The sequence below is a fragment of the Pocillopora damicornis genome, chromosome 6 (genome assembly GCF_964200805.1).
Source record: "Pocillopora damicornis chromosome 6, jaPocDami1.2, whole genome shotgun sequence".
NCBI classification, from domain to species: domain Eukaryota; kingdom Metazoa; phylum Cnidaria; class Anthozoa; order Scleractinia; family Pocilloporidae; genus Pocillopora; species Pocillopora damicornis.
In genome coordinates, this window is record NC_142675.1 from 22,420,029 (window position 1) to 22,440,000 (window position 19,972).

Genomic DNA, 19,972 nt, shown 5'->3' on the forward strand with positions numbered 1-19,972 from the left:
CTAATACCATAGCAGAACTTGTAGAGTATTTTTAATAAACTTGTTCAAAACAAGTATTCTTTTTTCATAAAATAGATGTGGACATTAGCAAAATGGGAAAAAGGGTGAAAGAAAAGGGTGGAAGAGAAGGAATAATAAAATAAAGTACGTAGTAACCTAACAACAACCAATATTACAATAAACTAGGCTAACATTTGTTTTGAATGTCATTTTCCACAGTATTAAAAAAATCTAATCATGTTCATGCAAAAGAAATTAAATTTTAGAAATAACAAAAAGAGATTATTCTATGGAAACTGTGCACAAATGAGTTTTATTGCTTCAAAAAAAATAAATGTGTGAGCACAATGAACTAGTGACTTTTTTTATCAACACAACATGTGGATAAAAGTTGTCCAAACACTCTCCACTGTATGATGATTGGAAGTTTAGGACTGTGAAAATATATTGTTTGTTCAGTTAGAGCAACAAATAATAGTACGTAACAGAGTAAATCCCTATCTGTATTAAAATAAGATCCATTTCTTAACAACTCTCAAACAGAAGATAAAGATAATTTCTCAAAGATTTAGAGGTGAGAAGGAAAAAAGGTGATACTATATGATTATTTTTTATTTTTTACAAAGAAAATAAAATTAAATATAAACCAAATAAAAAACCACCTTGAACATCCATCATTATGGTTTCCAATACATACACATATACACATATACAATAACTATTTTTTCCAGTTACATAAAAACTGCAGTATGCAGGCATTGTAGGAAAGATAAAAATCTATCATAATGCAAATAGGGATTTTAGTGTAATAGAGTTATTTAAATAGATCTTGTGAGTATAGCTGTCAACTGGGAAACATCTCCGAACAAGAGTGTTGCCTTATTACAACTTCTAATTAATTTCTTCCCTTTTTTTCCTCTCATAGAAATAAAAAGTGCTTCAATTGTGGAGGGAGAGGACAATTCTACAAGGAATGTGCCTCTCCTTATGGAAGAGGAAGAGGATGAGGAAGAGGAAGAGGAAGAAACAGAAGAGGCAAGAGAGTAGGAAGAGGGGGCATCGTAACATTAGCTGGGGGGTGTACATGGCGGTCATGCCCAGCACATCACCTTAAATTTTTTTTTTTAAATATTAATTAAAAGTGGAATCAACTGTCTTTCATTCATTTTTAAAATGTCATTGCAGCAGATAAATTCAGCTAATTCTGCAAATAATAATTTCTTACCCAGCCTGAGCACCATAATAGAGAACATTTCCCTGAGGTCCTCACAAAAGCAACTGATGGTCAATATTCCTCAGTAGAACTGGAGCAAGCAAAGTTAGTAAGTGATTTATTGTATTGCACTTAGACTAAACTTTTAAATATTATATTTGCTGCCTTTCAAAACAAAAATAAGCCGATTATGATGGTTTTAGTGGACCAAATCAGTGGTGGTATTTACTTCAAGACTACCTTGCCATAAAGTATTGCACATGAAACTTCATTTTCCTAACTGTTACAAAATGGTATAGCCCCCAGAACTGAGGATATAACTCATCTCCAAACCCAGCGTTTTCGCAGAATTGTGAGATTTTTTGAGCAAATAACTGAAGAGTAATTCAGTCATTTCTGCTGAATGTTTCACCTAGGACTAGCTTGGAAAAATTTCAATAGATTTGAAAACCATCGACCATCATACACATGTTTAGTGATGATGTCCATGGACATTCCGCCGCATAGGCTGATTTATACATCGGTGGCACTGACTCGTAGGGTAACGTGTGTATTACATTGTACTGTCTAACAGCACCCCTCAAAACGGCTGTCTCAGAGTATCCACAATAACTTAGCTCTCTTCTGAATTATTAGAAGACCTAGATAGCGAAAACATGGAACTATTACTAAAAGAAAGGTCCAAGAATTAATATACAAATTAGTATAAAAGGCAAATCACTTAAACAACAATTTTTTACTCGTTGTTAACAGTCTTTATCAATACGCGGCAGTAACAAAAGAAACGAGAAGCGAGTGGCTAACTAACAAAAGCAATTATGGAATACTTTTCATACGACTCCTCGCTGACAAAGCTGTCAACTACTTTGTACTTACCTCTCCTGAATGAGTTAAAGTCGGCCATAAAGACTTGCAAGAAAAACTCCGCCCTACGAAAGGCTGGCACAAGATCTCTAATATAAATTAGAACTTTTACGGTTAATAAAAGGAGAAATACGATGTATCCGCGTTTCACATCATAATGAATTTGAGGCCTAACGACTGCTTATGCATTCTGGGAAAGCTAAACGCAAGCTCTCATTGGAGCAATAAAGAGGTGTGACGGAGGTGTGTCCATAACCATGGTTACTAAAATGAACCCTCTTACCTTCGCGGCTGAATGCTGCAGGTTGGAAAATAGTAACTCGTGTATTTTCTTCGACTGCAACTAGTGGATAAACATTTAATGCGGATATATAGCAACAGCATTACATGGATAAACATTTCTATCTCAGGAAAGTAATTTATTGGCTCCACCATTGCTAGCTAGTAAAATAATCACAATTATTTACCAAGTATCAACTCATCTAAACCAGGTTGCAAAATTTGAGACCTGCTCCTCTTCTAAGTTTCTTAAAGCAAAGGAATGTCGACATTCAGAAAATACTGTTTCAGAAAATACTGTTTCAGGAAATATTGAATTCACCCTATAGCAGCCAAGCTGTGAATGGTGTACACATGTACCCTAACACACAGTGTGAGAATGAAAACCAAGGGCAAGGATTTAGTTATGATTATCGATATATGCGACAGTTGTGCGCTCGAAATTTTTCCAGTTGCAGTAAATACCAATATCTGCTGGAACAAAATGATTTAAACTTTAGTGAGGTTAAACAAAAAAAATATATAAAGTAGTATATCGATCAAAAGTTACACAGTTCATAGGTAATTTTATATTAGTCTAAAGCCCTTTTTAATAGACTGTTAAGGGAGGACTTGCTTTATGCGCTACTTGATACGGAAACACGAAACTCAATCAGGGATAAAAATTGGGAACGTAATTGCCAACCACATGCAGCGGCACAAACTCTGGGGTTTAGAGGTGTAAGAGTAAAATTGTGATCAATACATTTTGAAAGATTGAGTATTGAGCTAAATACAGTACAACCATCGATCCATGTGAAAAATCTTTACAGCAATGACGCACAATAATTAGGGCTCCAATACTTATATGTTATCGCTAACTGTAACCAGTATTTTGCTAACATCAATTTCAACAATGTTGTCTTGAAGTAAAACTTATAAGAAGATCTTAAGTATTTCATACCTCTATATAATTTAACAACATTTGTATATGATAGATTGCTCTACTAATTCCTCATTAACAGATAATGATATTACCATTTTTTAATAGGAGGGGGGGTTTAATCTTAGGAAAACTTGAAAGTATCTACAGATTTTTTTTTTCAACAAATTTCATCATGGATATATTGCAGTATACTTATGCATTAGTTATTATTAAATCTGACTTTCTGTACTCATTAACAATTAGTTTATACGTCAGCGTGCGTTCATCGAGATATGAAGCACGCCTGAAGTTTGGAGAGCACGAAAGATGCGTAGCTTCTTGAGTGCTCTCCAAACTTCCCAAGTGCTTCATATCTCGATGAACGCACAGATGACGTATGAACCAATTGTTTTATAACATTTTCAACCCGATGGGAAATTTTTTCTCGAGGGATTTGTTTGCTGACGTCATGAGCGTGCACAATAGGAGCATGAAGCACGCTCGCGCAATTCAATTTGATTAAACAAATTTACTGGCTATGTTATAATATAAAGCGACAGATGATTAAAAACTACATGGAATCAGTTTTGTTAAAGTTAAAGTTTCAGTGTGAAATAAAGATTTCTTTATAATCTATCATTATCTTAAATGACTTTAAACATCATGTAGGATGAAAGTGGTGACTTGTATGTCAGGCAAACTTTTAAAACATGATTTTCCCTTCAAACAGATAATGACTAGGATTTGGAAAAACAAAATGATAATAGGCATGCCTATATATAATCATTGACAATTAACTACCCTTTACAAAAAAATGTACCACTATACTGAAACAACTACAGTTAAGAGAGAGTCTTATGATTTTTCTCTAACACAATTTAATGTAAGGTAAGATCATCAATGCACACTCATCCATGACCTATCGGAGGAATTTGGATTCAGTGAGTTAACCAAATGGAATTAAGAAAGAACAACACAGCACTTAAGATAGTCTTTGAGGAATTGTTATCAGTGTATAAGCTGCGAGGTTACATTTGAAAGGTAAAGATATGTAAATTTTGACAAAAGAAACAGTTTTAGTAAACCTTAATCAACTCATCCATACCATGTCCATGTCCTTTTTCACAGATTGCATTGAAGTACACATCAAAAAAGATTTCCTTACGTGACTAAGCCGGCCCATAATGAATTATGGATGTCTTTTGCGAAACCGAAGCTTACAAAGCCATTTCACAAAAATAACTGTTTTATTTATCTGGGAATCTTTCCTATCTTCTGGTTCCATAAAACATGGAGATACAAGTTCCAAACTGTAAGACTGTTCACCTTTTTAACTGTGACAATACTTTCAAACTGGATTCAATAGAAGCACTCTTGACTACAGTGAAAGACAAAGTTGAATTCGAAATATCGATCTAGAAGCATTGTTTCAAACTTTCAGAGATGTCCTCTGTAAGTGATAGCATAGTTCCCACTCTAAATATGGATTTTGCCGTATTTGTAGTTCATGCCAATGAATCTCGACTCTCTATCAACGAAGACAACGCTGGCATTGGCTACGCGAAGATCTACAAAGCTTTACTGAGAGCGACCGGTGAGTCTTGCGTTAGATTATTCGGACTGAAGTGTGAACGTTGTTTTTTGATAGAGAACCTGTACGTACGGAAAGATTATGATCAGCCACTTGATCGATCGGGTTATGTCATCGGCCCACATTGCTGGACTGTCCTAAGGTCAAACTTCTTAGCCCGTTCAAACCGCAATAGTTTCTATCGTCTTTTTATTTTTCAATTTTAAGCTTTTAGTTTCATTTGTTTATGTAGCCATTAATTTAGCATTAACTTAAAAAAAATTATTAAATTCTCTTCACAACTATAGTAGAACCCCCCTAACTCTAACCCGGTTAACTCGAATCCCCTCCCTATCCCCCCACATTGTTACAAATACTAATGCTGTTTCGGTTTTGCGCGAGAATTCATATCAACGAATGTTCAACGTTCGATCGTTGAGTTTTACTAATTTTTATTCTGCTTGTTACCATTAGGCGAAAAATTTTTAATAATTATAGGCGGTGACGACAACTATGTGGGGAGAGAAGAGGAAAACGAAGCTGTCATGTCACGTTGGGCTCGGAGGAAAGTTTCGTCACAATTCGAAGAGGAATATCTTGACGGACGAAAAAGTTTCATTTTTTCTTGGCACAAAAACCACCGAGTAATTCACGAGAAGGCTCTTCTACACTTTTTTTAACCAAGTAAGATGGGTGAAAAGTTTGATTATAATGAGCCAGAGCCTACCAGCCGGCACTTCTAACGCAACAGCTGAGGAAAATAACCAGGAGCTGAATCCTCAACCAGAGATCACACAATCGACACCGTCCAACGTTCCAGAGAATATTTCAGTGTATCCAACGGATGAAGTGAGTGTTAAATTGAAATTCTGTTCTTTTGCACATTATACGCGGCATTCTTGGTGAATCGACACGTTTGAATCAACACTGCGTTTGTAGTGACGTAGCTTATCAATTATGCTTCATTACTGTTGCTGATGCTCTCTTCTGTTGATGATGGCTAAGTTACTTATGAATGGCTGTTCTACAAACCTATTGAGGCTTTTTTCTTTTTGAAGAATACAGTTGACTTTATTCCTGGTTAAACTTTGTACAAAAGTATTCTGTTGCTATGTAGTGAAATTGTGAGAAATATCTTACTTATCCCATCAATAGGAAAAAAAGCGTTGTGAGGGGGAGGGGGATGGGGGCATGGAATAAGTGAGACAAGCCTCCGTGAAGAATTTGGTCAATAGTTAACCATAAATTTGCTAATTAATTATGGTATACAAACCATATGCCACATTAGCTAGGTTGTGGGGTTAATCTATTTCCAGGCATAATTCTATGAAGAAAAATAAATTAGCTGGAGTTGTATGTGCTTACAATCTCTAGCAAATTTTGGTTCAAAATCCCAACCAGACTATCCCCTGAACTGCTTGCGTAAATTGGCGATCCAGGGGTCCTTAATGCAACCGAAAATAAAACGATTCATAGAGAGAGAGCTGCCATAAAACATTTATTTCATGTTTACCAATAGAGATACTGAATCATTTTTGATAAAATCAGTTTACATATTATCTATGGGTGCATGTTACACAACTCAAGGAAATGGTATTCGTTGCAAAACGGGAAAGAAACGTTGTAACGTTGCAACGTTTTAATTGAATATATGACTTTGAAAATATAGGTCGAGTATGTAAATGAATTTGAAGCATCTTACAAAAAGAACAAGGAGGAAGTAATAGTTGTTGTGGGTCCTCGTGATAAGATTCCGTCAGGTAAGGCTACATTTAATTAATCTTTAAGTTATTTTAAAATACTTTGGTTAGTGATCGGATGTAGAGATCCTAGTAATCAATTCTCTTTACGTCGTCGAACGCTTCCCTATTACGTATGGCGAGATAAATTCAATATCATTTTGACCCAATCATTTTTTCAAGCATAGAATGTTCGAAACAAATAATTTCATTCCCTTATACAAGACAACTCATTCCCTGACTCATCGTGGATACCTCATGAGATGGTGTAGCTTTAAGGCACAGAGATGAGAAGGAAGGATCCCAATGACACTGTGACCCCCCTCTTTTTCAAAACGTGTAATTACTTAAAAAAATATTTAATCCTAGAAGGCTCCGAAATGGAGATACGGCGTCAGAGTCAGCTTCCCCTTCACTTAACTTGAATACTAGACCTACTCGTGCTCCTAAGGCTACAGAATTACATACAAGAGAATTTCGTACGGATGTTCAGTCCGTGGAGCGTGTTCGTCCCGTGTTTACATTGTCTGATCTACTATATCATCCCAATTTTGTCGTGTGTTCTTTTTCTTTCTCTTCCAGGGTTGTCCCTGAATTATCCAGAAGGTTCAGTACTTCTAGATACTCGGCTTCGCCATGGGGAAGTCTCAGACGACGCGAGAGATGTGGTGCATAGAGAGGACGGATGGCAGGTACCGGAAGGCTACAGGGACCATCTAAGAAGTATGCACGCGGCAGAAACCAACCTTAGAGTAAAGTTTGTAGTTCGCCAAAACCAACTAACCACAATTATAATCCGAAACTGGTTTGGACCGCTTTTGGGGGGATGTTGCACAATACTCTGAGCCTTCGTTAGCAACCCAGAAGTAATCTATATACATAGATTTTTTTTCGGGCAGAAGGTTGACCACTCGTCAAAAAATAGATAATTTTTAACTACGTTTTTGATGCATGGCAAACTTTACTTTAGTACTGAGTTTGAAAGCTTGTGGAAATTGAAATCATTTTAATGACATTATTGATATAATACTGTCATTAATTTCGAGTAAGGCCGTGAGAAAAGCTTGCAACGGTTGGAAAAAGGAGATTTGGCTTCCGTGATGCCTTGCATCAATGGCTGTACCAAAAATTTCCTCAAAAACCTATGTTTTGATGCTCAATTTACTGCACCAAAAAAGTCACTCTTTCCTAGAGATCTAGCGACTGCCCGCCACTTTTATTTAATTCACATTGTAAGTTAATTAATAGCTTTTAATGCGAATGGTTCTGACAATCATTGAATGTCATCCCACGACCATTCTTTGAAATCTATTATGTCATTTGATTTTCAAATTGTTTTAAACTCTCTTTAAAAGACGATTAAACATATTAATGGGTTTTATAGATTCACATAGTCATTTTAAGATCTCGAACGTAATCTGTTTCAACTCACGCAAATGTTATAGCTCACGGAGGTTGCAGTGCTCTGTAATTATGACTAGCAAACAGGGAACTTCGCATAATTCACTTCATTTCATTTACAGCAAGCATATCTAAAATAATAATCACACCTTTTTCGATGGTTTAACCCGGACATTGCGCAAATTGACTGGTACCTTTTCCGAGAAATGTACGTAAGGTCGAGGAAAATACGAGCGAAGAGAAAAATGTTCGCTCGTTTCATAAGGTAACCCATCGAATTTGGAAGTTATCATTTCGCTTTTGTTTAGTTTTCTAGTATTTTGGCTTCTAGGTTCGTATTATCAAGCTTAAAGAACGTAAGATAGTAAGAATTTGAATCATAAGGTGCGGCAATTTATTGATCCGCTTTGCTTTTGCTTTCCGTCCGTGTTTTGTACTGTTCTGCAGAGTTATGTACATAACCTTGTTCTATTCTACCATACAAAATCTCAAGTTGAAATGTCCGCATGTTGCGTGACACGTGAATTTAAAGACTGTGTACGTTCTATGATTTACTAATAAGAGAAAAGGCCTCCATAATATTCACTTTGTTTAAGTATGATGAAGAGGTTGTGTTGATCTGTCCATTAAATAATCAAACAAGTGGCTGCTCTATCAGTTTGTACGGTGGTTCGTAATTTGCCTTCCGTGTTGGAATAGATGCTTAGCACTCCGTTTGCTGTCGTTGAATATTTGCACCTCAAACTTTCCTCTATATGTTTGGGAATTACAAAATCAGGATAACGAAACACAAGATCCTCGGTAGCATACGATATTATCCCTTGACGGATTCGTGTTTTGAGCACAAGAACATCGCTGGAATCCGTGCATTCTCCTCCATATGATGTAGGATTATAACGCACTTCTTGTGATGGAAACTCCCCCATGTGCTTTGGTGTCTCTTGAAGCAGTCTCCTGTCAGATGAAAAACCTGAAGCAGCATTGGTTGGTCTGAGGGATTCTTCTGAGTGGCTCAGCTGTCCTTGTCTGTTCTTCGCCGCTATTGGGGCTCCAAGCATTAATTGTATCAAGACATCGGGTTCCACATTCAGTTTTCCATCCTCCAACCAAACGATAAGGCCCTTTCTTTTCGCTTTAAGCATTCGCTCAACGTTTTTTACAAATTTATCTTCCTCTCCAGTTGGAGCAGGAATTCGATTGCAAATCGTGAAGATAACCTTTTCAACTGCAAATTGAAACAAATAGTTATATTTTATTACCATCTTCTTGTTAATTGCCCGAAGAAATAGTATTTAAGACCAGGTGTAGTACATGACCAATGTGCGGATGCCGTGATTTGTAAGTTATTTTCGTTTTCGTTTCAGATATGGCCACAAATTTGTTAAAAGACAAAATTGGCATCTAGCAAGAATTTTCATTATGAATGATTTTTGACTTATTTGAACGTGAAAATAAATGGAAATAATATATTAGCATAAGCTATTCAGTAAACATGTAACAAGCCAGTTGATCATTTCTTATTCCTTTTGGTTGTCTCACCTTACAGTAGAGTTTGGTCACCTTTTCCTTATTATGATCGTGAATTTGACATGGAGACATGTTTTTGCGTAAATTGCGGTTTGCGGCCACATATCAGTATATTTCCATTATGTTGTTTAAAGATGATTAATTACTAAGAAAATGACCGCACCTTATCTGCTATTGAAAAGTTCTTTTTAAATATTGTAGCTCACTATGATCCCTACTTTAAAATTTGTTAGAAGTTATTTTCACTCGTAGTTCAGTTGACTATTTCTTTTATTCTCTCTTTTATTACGCAAGTTATTGCAACGGATACTAGCTCTGATCTCTCTAGGAAAGTGTGGGTCACCGCTTAAAAAGGTGACCCCATTAAAAATTGATCCCGTGCAGGAATTTCCTGGAAACAACCCTTCTTTATACCCTTACCTCTTTAATACTCTCGTTTTTAGGCTAAATCCATGTCGAATTCCCGATTCGGAAAATAGTGTTTAAACTTGAATTTAGCACGTTCGACAACTTTTTTTCTTAGAGGTGACTAAAGGTGTAAACATACAGTAATTTTCATCTTCCGCACTGAATTTGTAATCAGATAACTTATACGGCTAGCACGTAGCTCTTTTAGGGGCGGTACCTTAGGTACGCCCTTTCTTCTCCGAATTTTTCTGTTTATTCTGCCGATATGTAGCAGTCTTCAAGGGCTATTTCTCTTTTCAATCTTGTTTTTGTTTCGCTCGACCTTGACCGTAAGACTAAGAAACTTAAGGTAGAAAGTCATTTTGTGAAGCGTAAACATCGCCAAGGTATCTACTTAGTATGCGAACTCCGCTTTGCGTAGTTTAGCGTGATTCGCTAGTTAAGTGTAAAAGCATGACGATGGTTAGAGATTGACAGCTCAGTAAGCGTCACCTTTATAAGCGGTGACCCACACTTTCCTAGGGAGATCAAAGCTAGTATCCGTTGTAATAACTTGCGTTATAAAAGAGAGAATATAAGAAATAGTCAACTGAACGACGAGTGTTAGAAAATAACTTCTAACAAATTTTAAAGCAAGTATCGTAGTGAGCTACAATATCTAAAAATAACTTTTCAATAGCAGGTAAGGTGTCTATTGGCCTTTTTAATTATTGGATGATGTTCTCAAGTAGTCCACCTTACATAAAACTGAGTATTTGCAACACTGAAATATTTCAACTACAAAGAAATGATTCTTTGAACTTTTATAAACAGGCTACTGCAACAGAGGGTTGTGCAAAATATACGTATTTTCACTTTCTTGTGCTATTATCAAATCCTCTTACCAACAACGACAGCTGCTGTCCTGAGAATTTCTTCCAACTCAGGCTGCTGGATTTTATGAGACCTATCTGCATCCACCACTAGAATAAAAAACCTAGGAGTCCATCTCGTTAAGTATGATTTGATGTCAGCTAATGAATAACTTTCCACTTGGGGATATTCTGGCAGCCTTATCCTACGATGAAGGTCATCGATTACTGATTTCACAACTTGCATTGTTGCCGGTGACACATCACAGCCAAGGACTACTAAGTCTAGAGAATTAAAGCAAACAGTGATTAAAACTTCGTTTTGCACAACCCAAAACCATTTTACCTCAGTTACTTTTAAAAGACCAGTCGGTTTTAGTCAAATAATTGCTTAACTTGAAATACTTGCCAAAAAGCTTCAATTCGGCGTTTGCACTTCCACTAGTCTAATAATGTTAACTTGAACGTTAAATTAGTACTTGCCTATAAGCTTCACTTCGTTGTTCGCACTTCCACCACAAAGTGTGTTGTCGTGCGTAATCCCAGAATTCTGGGTTTCTGGCACTTGCTGTAACCATGCATGTGCGACTCAAAGGAGCCTAGTATCATTTCATGTGTAAAAATATGTGAAGTTCACAAAAAAAGAGACACCAATGAAACAGCGTCTTTAGGTCTTATTGTTGCTTTCGTTGAGGTCGTTGCAATGGTACATTTTACTCTCGTAGCGGTCATTCATTGTTGTCCAGTGTTGTCTTTTTTCAGAAAGTCACCCGTTGTTCTTAACTTTTTACTTCACGTTCCCCTTCTATGGCGGTATTTCTTCGCACTGAGAGCTGTTGCGGTTTGTTGTCCAATAGTGCTAATTCAGAATATGCAGCCACATCTACTTGTGTTGATGTGCAGAAAACATTATTTTTATAGGGTAAAGAATTAAAAGGAGAAAAGTTTATAAACCTCTAGGATGTATCTAAGAAATTGCCACCACTATCTTACAAAGCTTTACTGATGTTCATGTCATAATGGATTTAAATAGTTCAAATTATTTTCGCAATTTTTTTGTCTTTCTTAAGCACTGTTTTAGGTGCCATTGCTGACATCGCCATCTTCATAATCGGTCATTTTTGGCTCGGGTGGAATTACCTCTGTTGTGGTTAATATTGTCTCGTGGTGCTAGTGTTGTTGTTATAATTGTTGTTTCTTTTAACAGCTTCATTTTTGTTATCTTTGTTCTGGTATTAATACTTGTTTTTGTGGCTATCGTCTTGATCATGATTCTCGTTCATGTTTTTTTTTTTTAAATATAATCTATTGTAGTATTCCTCACCTTTGACCAAACGTGTTTCCTTCAGGGTAGTATCCCTTTGCACTCTACTCTGTTCAGATCGGTTCTCTAGTGATGAGCATCCGTAATCCAATGCCGAAACAGTAGTTGCTGCAAGGGGATCAGGGTGTGCGTTCAGTTTAGGTTGCTGACTAGTGTGAATATCCACACTTCTTTGCCTTGTCACTGTGCAATCTTTTTGCAAGGAACTTGGCTGATCCCACCTGTCTTTTATTTCTTGTCTACTTCTCCCTCCGGGAAGGGTGGCAGAGCGTTGAAGCCTGGGCTGGTGCGCTGGTTCTGTATCTCGTGCTGGCGGAGCCGTTTGATTTCCTAAAGAAAGCTCGGGACGTCCTGATGGCTCATACTGAAACTTTTTTCCTTTCTTGTTTTGATCAAAGTAGTGTTTCAATGCTTGCTCGTGAATTTCTCTGTGTTTCCTGTCCCATGAAAAGATGAAACTTCTTCGTCCGTCGAGGAATTCCTCCTTTAACTGGGAACGTACCTTCATTCTTGCCCAACGCGAGACGACGGCTCTTTCCTCTTCCTCTTCGTTCCTGTAATTGTCATCCCCACCGATAACAACAATTACGTTTCCGTCTACTTGACAAGAAAAAAATTGAACAATTGACATAATTATATTAAAATGGCCTTATAATAAATTAAGTTTTAAGCAAATGAAGATCATCGCAGTATATACTCAACTTAAGCAGTTGAGAAATAAGGCCTACGGGTATATAACGAACTCACAATTGACCAGCTCCCAGTTGGCTTGATAGCTCAGTTGGTTAGAGCGCTGCACCGGTATTCGCAGAGGTCATGGGTTCGATTCCCGTTCAGGCCTGAATTTTTTTCAGGCCTTATTTCTCAACTGCTTAAGTTGAGTATATACTGCGATGATCTTCATTTGCTTAAAATGTATTTTCCGCAGTACAAATATATGACTTTCATGTATTCTTATCACAATAAATTAAGTCTTGCTCGCTTGTCAGAAACGTGACTTTCGTGGTCACGTTACTGTTCCAATCCGGCCATGTTGTTAAAATCTGCGTGTTCAACCCGATCAAATTAGGGAGAATGGTGAATTTTTTTAGTGTTTAAAACTTGGGAATCGTAAATGGCGAAATATAGTGATAACATGAATCATGAATTATGAAAAAAGTTGCATAATCATTAGCCTAAGAAAGAGGTAGGAATCACAAATATCGAAAGAAAGGTCAAATGATTCTGCATTTGTTGTACAACTTTCATAATTTCTGACAGGACAAAACTTTTATTTGTATCTATCTATTTTTTGTCAATATTTTAATCACTAAAACTTACTTACGGTAACCTGCGAACACAGCCGCCAATTTTTTTTTAATCAAAACTTTCAAAATGTTTAATTGAAATCTATATTTAGAATACTATATGTATACCGCAGTGTTCGTATTGAAACATAAGCGAATCCTGTCAAAGACGTAGTGTGGCCAATATTTTCGTTAAAAAGCATGTGGGTAAAACAATTTAGGTCAGGTTGAAGATAACGCTATGTTCTGTTTGTCAGTAACATAAATTTCGTGGCGTGGACCGTCTAAATTTCAAAACAGTGAACATTGCAATTCATTGACAAATCAATGTGCCACATTACAAAGGTGAAGAACGAAATGGTACCTGAAAAATATCTGGTATATAAAAATTTAGAAAACCCATGTGAGTGTATTTTACAGAAACTACGCCAATATGAATTGCAGAAGACTTTTTGAAATAACGATTCTAAGAATTAAACTCTTATCGTACTCAACTTCCGGTTTCGCTTTACCTGTCGCTTGAAGCAAAGCTCTGTAAACCTTCGTGTAGCCTCCCTCTGTGTTTTCGTTGATGGAGAGTCGAGATTCGTTTGCATTGACAGTTAAAATGGCAACATCCATCTCCAGCGTGGGAATCGTCTGATCGCTGAACTCAGTTATCTCGGAAACTGTGAAGTAGTGTTGCTTCACAGATATCTCAATGCCAAGATTCCTTGTCGTTGTCAACAACAAATCTTCGATGGAGTCGAGCTTATAAACACGGTCGCAGTTGAAGAGATGGAATTTACTAGGCGATGCCATGATATTTCTTTTGTCATGGAGATACTTTTGAAAACTGAGATGTCCCTTCACCTAGAACTGAACTGAAATAATTTCAGGATGTCATTGGAGCGCGTATGAAACTTGTTAATGGCGGTCGGTAATATATTCGGAAATAACATTCCATACCTTCCAAATGAAACAAATTATTCCTTTTACAGTGATCACTCAGAGTTTGTAACAATAACGATCATGGAAGTAGTTGTCACGATATACGAAGACGATTTTGTTGTAACGATTTCTAGGAAAAATAAGAACTCGAGCAGCAAATGCTTGATGGGTAAAGCTGTGTGGCTGTCAGGAGAATTCGTGACGAAGGGTATGAAACGCAACGCAGGTTATGAGAATTTGAAAATAATTTCAAGTAAATTCTTTCCTTGGCCTAGTGCGAAATGACCGACTCGTTTTCTTCGCTTTCACCATCCAATCACAACGATAGCTTTCTCTCCTGGTGCAGATACGAATTAATTATTGGTTCAACGAGAGACAATAACCCAACGAAATTTTTTACAAGAGTTTTCCGTATTCTGCATGTTGCATATGCACCAATTTAGCGGCCAATCTTAAACCGTATACTCAACAAAAAGCACTCCCAAATTCTACTTTTCTGTCCCAATTTACCTTACGATAGAACCATACTTATGAATACAGCTTAACCTCATTAAATGAATCAAAGTTAGTTCTAAATTCTTGGAAACAGTACCATTGGTCTCATTCTGCGTTTCAAGAGCATTCGTAAAATTTATAAAAAAAAACTGTGCTTCGGGGCTCCGAGCTCGACTTTTTTCGAGGTCGTCACTTAAAGAAGTAAAATCATTAAAAAAGGTCGCCAAAAAGAAATTGGTCGCTAGGTATAAAAAAGTTAACAGATTCTCGGAAACAATTGATATAGTTTCCGCTTTCACCGTCCGTTCGCTCTGTTAGAAATATAAAACGCGTAGGTATCAAACGTTCGATACATGTACTTAAACTCAAGTTATATTCATGTAAATGTTTTTTTTTATTTTCCAATAGAGATCAACGCAGATACTATCGACTTTTCAATTAAACTCGAAAAGGACAATAAGCTAACTGCCTCCGGCAAAGCTCTGTATATCTTTGTGTATTAAGGTTCCAAGCTACTGTGGTTAATGAAGAGAACAGATGCGGGTGCATTTACAACAAACATTGCAAACTGAACAAGTTTTCCTCTATTGAAATCCACTATCTGAGATAAACTTGAATCAGATGATTATAAACTCACTCGTTTTCCGTTTTACAGGTTCGACGACGATAGCCTCTGCCTCGGCTGAAACTCTGAGGAAAGGAGCAACTTGCGCGATAAAGCTGCCCAATAACTACTCGGCGAAAATCATCGTGCCTCGTGATAAAGCTGATTCTTTCGATGTTGCCATCAAAAGTTAGCTTTTCGGTTACAAAGGGAATTTCTCTCTACGGCAACAAAACTTCAGAGCACTGACCACGGCATCAGTGGAGCATTCTCTACACTAGGTGCGAAGGAATGATAAGTTGTGGCAACAGAAACGAACACAGCTACTCATTGTTAAGATGGATTTTGCCACAGAAACAAGACACAGATGCAACGAATGAAACATTCAGTAATGGCATAATTTTGCTCTAATCTTGACCTGAACACCGCAGGCGAGCAACCGTCTTCGTCGGTCTTTGTCGGAATCTTCGCTTGATACACGCGGTTCTCCTTCTTAGAGCTCAACCATAATCGCAACTTCTATTTCTTTTTTATTACTCGGGGTGACCCTTAAGGCAGGAACGGTGGAATTGCGGAATGGCGGAGTGGCGGAAAAAGACACCAAATCCTAAAACATGGAACGGCGGAAAATGACCCCAAATCCTAAAACACGGAACGGATGTCAGGGCATGTTGCACAAATTTTGTACAAAGAGACCAAGCGCTTGGCTCATTTATCCCCACGACGATAACGCGCGTGACTAAAATTAAGCGTTATTAATTTTTTTTCTTTTACTGTGTGGTATAAATAATATTGAACCATTATGCATGAAAGATAGCTGCGTTTTCGCGTTGTAAACCTGTTAAGTTACTTTTTGTTATGCTAAATTTGCCATGAGTTTTAGTCGCGGCATAAAAAGTCGCACAGCATGTGAAAATCAACTTGACATACCACATTACAATAAACAATTGTAACTTCGATACGTTTCCTGGTCAAGTCTACATCGATTTATTGAAACAGTAATATCTCATATGCTTGTAAATGTGAGATCATCACAGGAACGTTTTCAGGCTTCTCAAAATATGACAACATTCAGCCCCAGCTCCAAACTTAGACTAGCGTGAGAGCAAGCCCTCGTTACGAGCCCTTCAATACGAGCGTTTTTTCATCCACGAATAAGTTTGGGGACTTGAGTAACACTAGGTGAAGAGAGGTTTACAGGGTGTCACGTGCGCGGGAATTTCTCATGGCGTTTACCACTATTCGCATGGAAGCAGTTGCGAGACAAAAAAGAGGCTATCGGTCGAGGATCCTATGGTTTGGTTTGTGCGACTTTTTATGCCGCGACTAAAACTCATGGGGGTTAATGAGCCACGCGCTCGAGTGTTTTTGTACAAAATTTGTGCAACATGCCCTGACATCCGTTCCGTGTTTTAGGATTTGGGCCATTTTCCGCCGTTCCGTGTTTTAGGATCTAGGGTCATTTTTCGCTGTGCCGTGTTTTAGGATTTGGGGTCATTTTCCGCCACACTGCCATTCCGCCATTCCACCGTTCCGGCTTTTGGGGTCGCCCTATTACTAGAGTACGATGTATCACAACTCTCGGTAGAGTCTACCGAAGGTAGGTATACATCGCTATCGGACATTATTTCTAGAGTATTTGAACGCTAATACAAAATTACAAGAGAAGTGTGAGATTTTGCAAGTGTCAATCGAAAGTTTTCACAGTCTACGGAACCACTAAACCCAAAATAAGAGTAATTTTAGACCACAAAATAAAACGAGTTGTAATTTTTTTTAATGTTTCCTCTCTGGATTGTACACACGATAAGCGGAATAAGTACGCAAAAGTATTCCGTACCACAGACACTCCAACTCGCTCCGACTTACAAACAGAAAATGCATTTTCTTCAGTTCTAAAGGTTATTTAAGGAACGAAACATCAAATGAAACTCGCTATTCAAAAATTTGCTTACTCTCTCAGAAGCACTCTCCTTTTTTACTATAAGTCGAAATTTCTCTGCGTTTCCTGAAATTATGTACAGGTCATTACCATCTTTTCCTGTGAAACCAGAAATAATGCGTTGAGGAATATGAACATTTCCAAACTTAAACTGTACATCAACGTCTTCAAAAGACGCCTTTCCGTGGCGGATACGAGTTTTCAATAAGAGAGACTCTTCTCTAGCAAGCTTTATATCCTCATCCGGGAAAAACTTTTTAAAATTTTGATAAATATTACACTCAAGTGTGCCATCACTATACCTAATAATTCTTACTCCAGTCTCAGGGGTATGACAGTGTTTAGTAAGCAACCTATCTTGAATGTCATCTGGAATTTTAAATTTAGGGTCCCAAACTTGAAGGTCACCTGCCTGATTAGATATCCTTCCATAACGAGCGATACTTCTCAGCACAACTACGGGAGGAGGGTTTCCAGGGAGTTGTGTCGCCAGTACAGGCTGCGGGGTATTTTGGGAACTCTCCTCCTGACAGCTTTTTAATTCTAAATATTCAGTTCGTAAATGATCTGTGGTAATGTTGTGTAGATAATTGGAAGACAAGCCAGCGTTAATATCCGGTTCTTGAGAGCCTTTTGGGCGGATCATATGTGTGTTTGGTGTGTAAGCACTGTCTCCCTGATTACTGAGAGAAGGTTCCATCCCCGCCGAGTCTCTGCTGCCACCCGCGGCACTACTGACGCCACTAGGTTGTGAATCAGTCGGATTTTCTTCTTTATCAGCTGTAAGTAAAGAGGTGTCTTTACCGTTATATGAGTAACTCTTGGATGTGTATGGATTTTCCAATTCTGTAGATGTTTCTTGCAATTGAGGTTCTGAGTTTAATTGTTGGTTTGGAGTAGGCGGCTGATATTCAAACTTTATTCCTTTCTTGTTTGGATCAAAGTAATGCAGCAAAGCTTGTTCGTGAACAGCTCGATGTTGTTTGTTCCAAGAGAAGATGAAGCTCTTTCTGCCATCAAGATACTCTCTGCCGAACTGTGAAGAGACTTTCCTCTTCGCCCAACTTGAAATAACCTCTTGATTCTCTTCCTTGTCGTCTTTGTAGTTGTCATCTCCCCCGATAACGGTGATAACATCTCCTCCTGTAGATCGAGCAAATGAAAATATAATAAGTGAAGCATTATTATCTCTCAATAAAAACACAATTTTGGTGACCAGATATTAAATATGGAAGAATACCCTTGATTGACTAGCCGCGTATTGGTGCAACTGACCATTTTCAATCAACATGTCGACAAGAAATTACTAACCGCATGGAATGCGTATTACATGAAATGTTCGATTTGCGTTATGCAAGGGCCTTGCAGACCCTACGGAATCGATTTTCGTACATTTTCTTGAACTCTTGAACATAAAGCTACACATCACTTATTTACCAAAAGGAAGATAAAATTTAACATAAAGTCAAGAGGCACATTATGTTTTCCTGGAACAGTTATGACCAATTTAAGTCTGTTTCCGCAAATACATATAATTGATTTCAATTTACCCATCATCAAGTGTTTGTTCAAATGGATTTTATGTGTTTAAAAAAAGCATTTGACGCCATTTTGGTTGTTATAGATAACTGCTGGTAAAGTATCATTTTTCAAAGGTAAACAGTTAACTGTTTCATCTTGTCACAAGCAAATTTTCTGAAGAAATATGCTTTGAAAGCTCAAAATATCCAAGGAGAACTCTTGCTGATTTGATTATGATGGTTGAATATTTTTTTCTCTTTAAATATCATTCACTCTTGTTAGGGAATAAATTCAATGTTACCTCAGCTTCAGCAAAATAATTCTTAGATACGCTTCTCGTTTCAATTCGTCACACACTTTCCTGACGGTTTGTGTCGGATCATTTGCATGTTCTCGCCGGGAGTCACGTTTAATAGAAATTTTCAATATACTTCAGGGATATACCCAACAGAGAGCTACCGTTGAACGCGATCAAACAGAAGCTATCAATCTATGATAATCTACTTTGGATTTCAACTCCAATGTCTAATGGGCTTTTGTTGTGGAACATATGTCGCTTTTTTACGAAAAATTTTACAAAGTTACCAGGGCCTTTCCTAAAGAGAACTTTAGGTGCCAAACAAAGCGTTATGGAACAATATTAATTGTGTTTGAAACAAGGAAAGTTAATGTTAGTTTAAATCATACATTTAATCCGGTAGCGACATGTAAGCTTATCTTTATCAGTAATTACTCAACTTGAACGTGTTGTATCCAGATAATAAATGCAAATAAATTACAGTATTTCCGGACCGCGGAAGACGACTGGATTTAGACTTTAAGCTACTGAAATTTCAAAAAGTGAGGTCAACCCCTTTAAACAAAAAGCCTTCGCCGTAGAAAACAAAACGGAGACTTCGGACAGGAAACTCACTGCGAGTGATTGAGACTCTAACGCAGCGGTTTAAAACAAGTCTTCGCATTTCGCCACTTAGGGGAGTAACCGTCGACCTTAATCTATGCTTATTTACTTTCGCTTTCACGTCTGATGTCTAATGTGCTATTGTTTGGGAAATATAGAAAAGTTTTTCACTAAGTCGCCATTACCTTTCTCAAAGATAGCCCAGCTTGCCGA

The 19,972-nt window shown here is 37.5% G+C and overlaps 4 protein-coding genes across 5 annotated transcripts in view; 2 read left to right on the forward strand and 2 right to left on the reverse strand.

Annotated features, from left to right (window-relative positions):
- The window catches only part of LOC149044472 (uncharacterized), a 43,940-nt gene extending 29,441 nt beyond the window's left edge, over positions 1-14,499 (reverse strand). Inside the window, exons 1-6 of one of the 2 annotated variants that reach the window (XM_089208440.1) lie at positions 14,315-14,499; positions 13,879-14,224; positions 12,081-12,677; positions 11,541-11,639; positions 10,790-11,041; positions 7,556-9,195 (exon numbers count right to left, since the gene is read on the reverse strand). In XM_089208440.1, the coding sequence (XP_089064566.1) occupies positions 8,597-9,195; positions 10,790-11,041; positions 11,541-11,639; positions 12,081-12,677; positions 13,879-14,167 (1,836 nt within the window). In that variant the 5' untranslated portion in view covers positions 14,168-14,224; positions 14,315-14,499 and the 3' untranslated portion in view covers positions 7,556-8,596. Of the gene's footprint in view, positions 1-7,555; positions 9,196-10,789; positions 11,042-11,540; positions 11,640-12,080; positions 12,678-13,878; positions 14,225-14,314 lie in introns of those variants that run through there. The other variant, XM_089208439.1, reaches the window with a different exon arrangement.
- LOC149044475 (uncharacterized) lies at positions 4,416-5,679 on the forward strand. Its single transcript, XM_089208478.1, has 2 exons — positions 4,416-4,854; positions 5,305-5,679. The coding sequence occupies exons 1-2, from the start codon at positions 4,704-4,706 to the stop codon at positions 5,508-5,510; spliced, it is 357 nt and encodes a 118-aa protein (XP_089064604.1). The 5' UTR covers positions 4,416-4,703; the 3' UTR covers positions 5,511-5,679.
- On the forward strand, positions 5,542-8,624 carry LOC149044476 (uncharacterized). Its single transcript, XM_089210013.1, has 3 exons — positions 5,542-5,679; positions 6,500-6,590; positions 7,152-8,624. Exons 1-3 carry the CDS (start codon positions 5,542-5,544, stop codon positions 7,412-7,414), a joined length of 492 nt encoding a protein of 163 aa, XP_089066139.1. The 3' UTR covers positions 7,415-8,624.
- A 2,651-nt stretch (positions 14,500-17,150) lies between the features above and the next one.
- The window catches only part of LOC149044477 (uncharacterized), a 3,343-nt gene continuing 521 nt past the window's right edge, over positions 17,151-19,972 (reverse strand). The window contains exon 2 of the mRNA XM_089208446.1: positions 17,151-18,480. Coding sequence (XP_089064572.1) covers positions 17,291-18,480 — 1,190 coding nt within the window. The 3' untranslated portion in view covers positions 17,151-17,290. The remainder of the gene's footprint in view (positions 18,481-19,972) is intronic.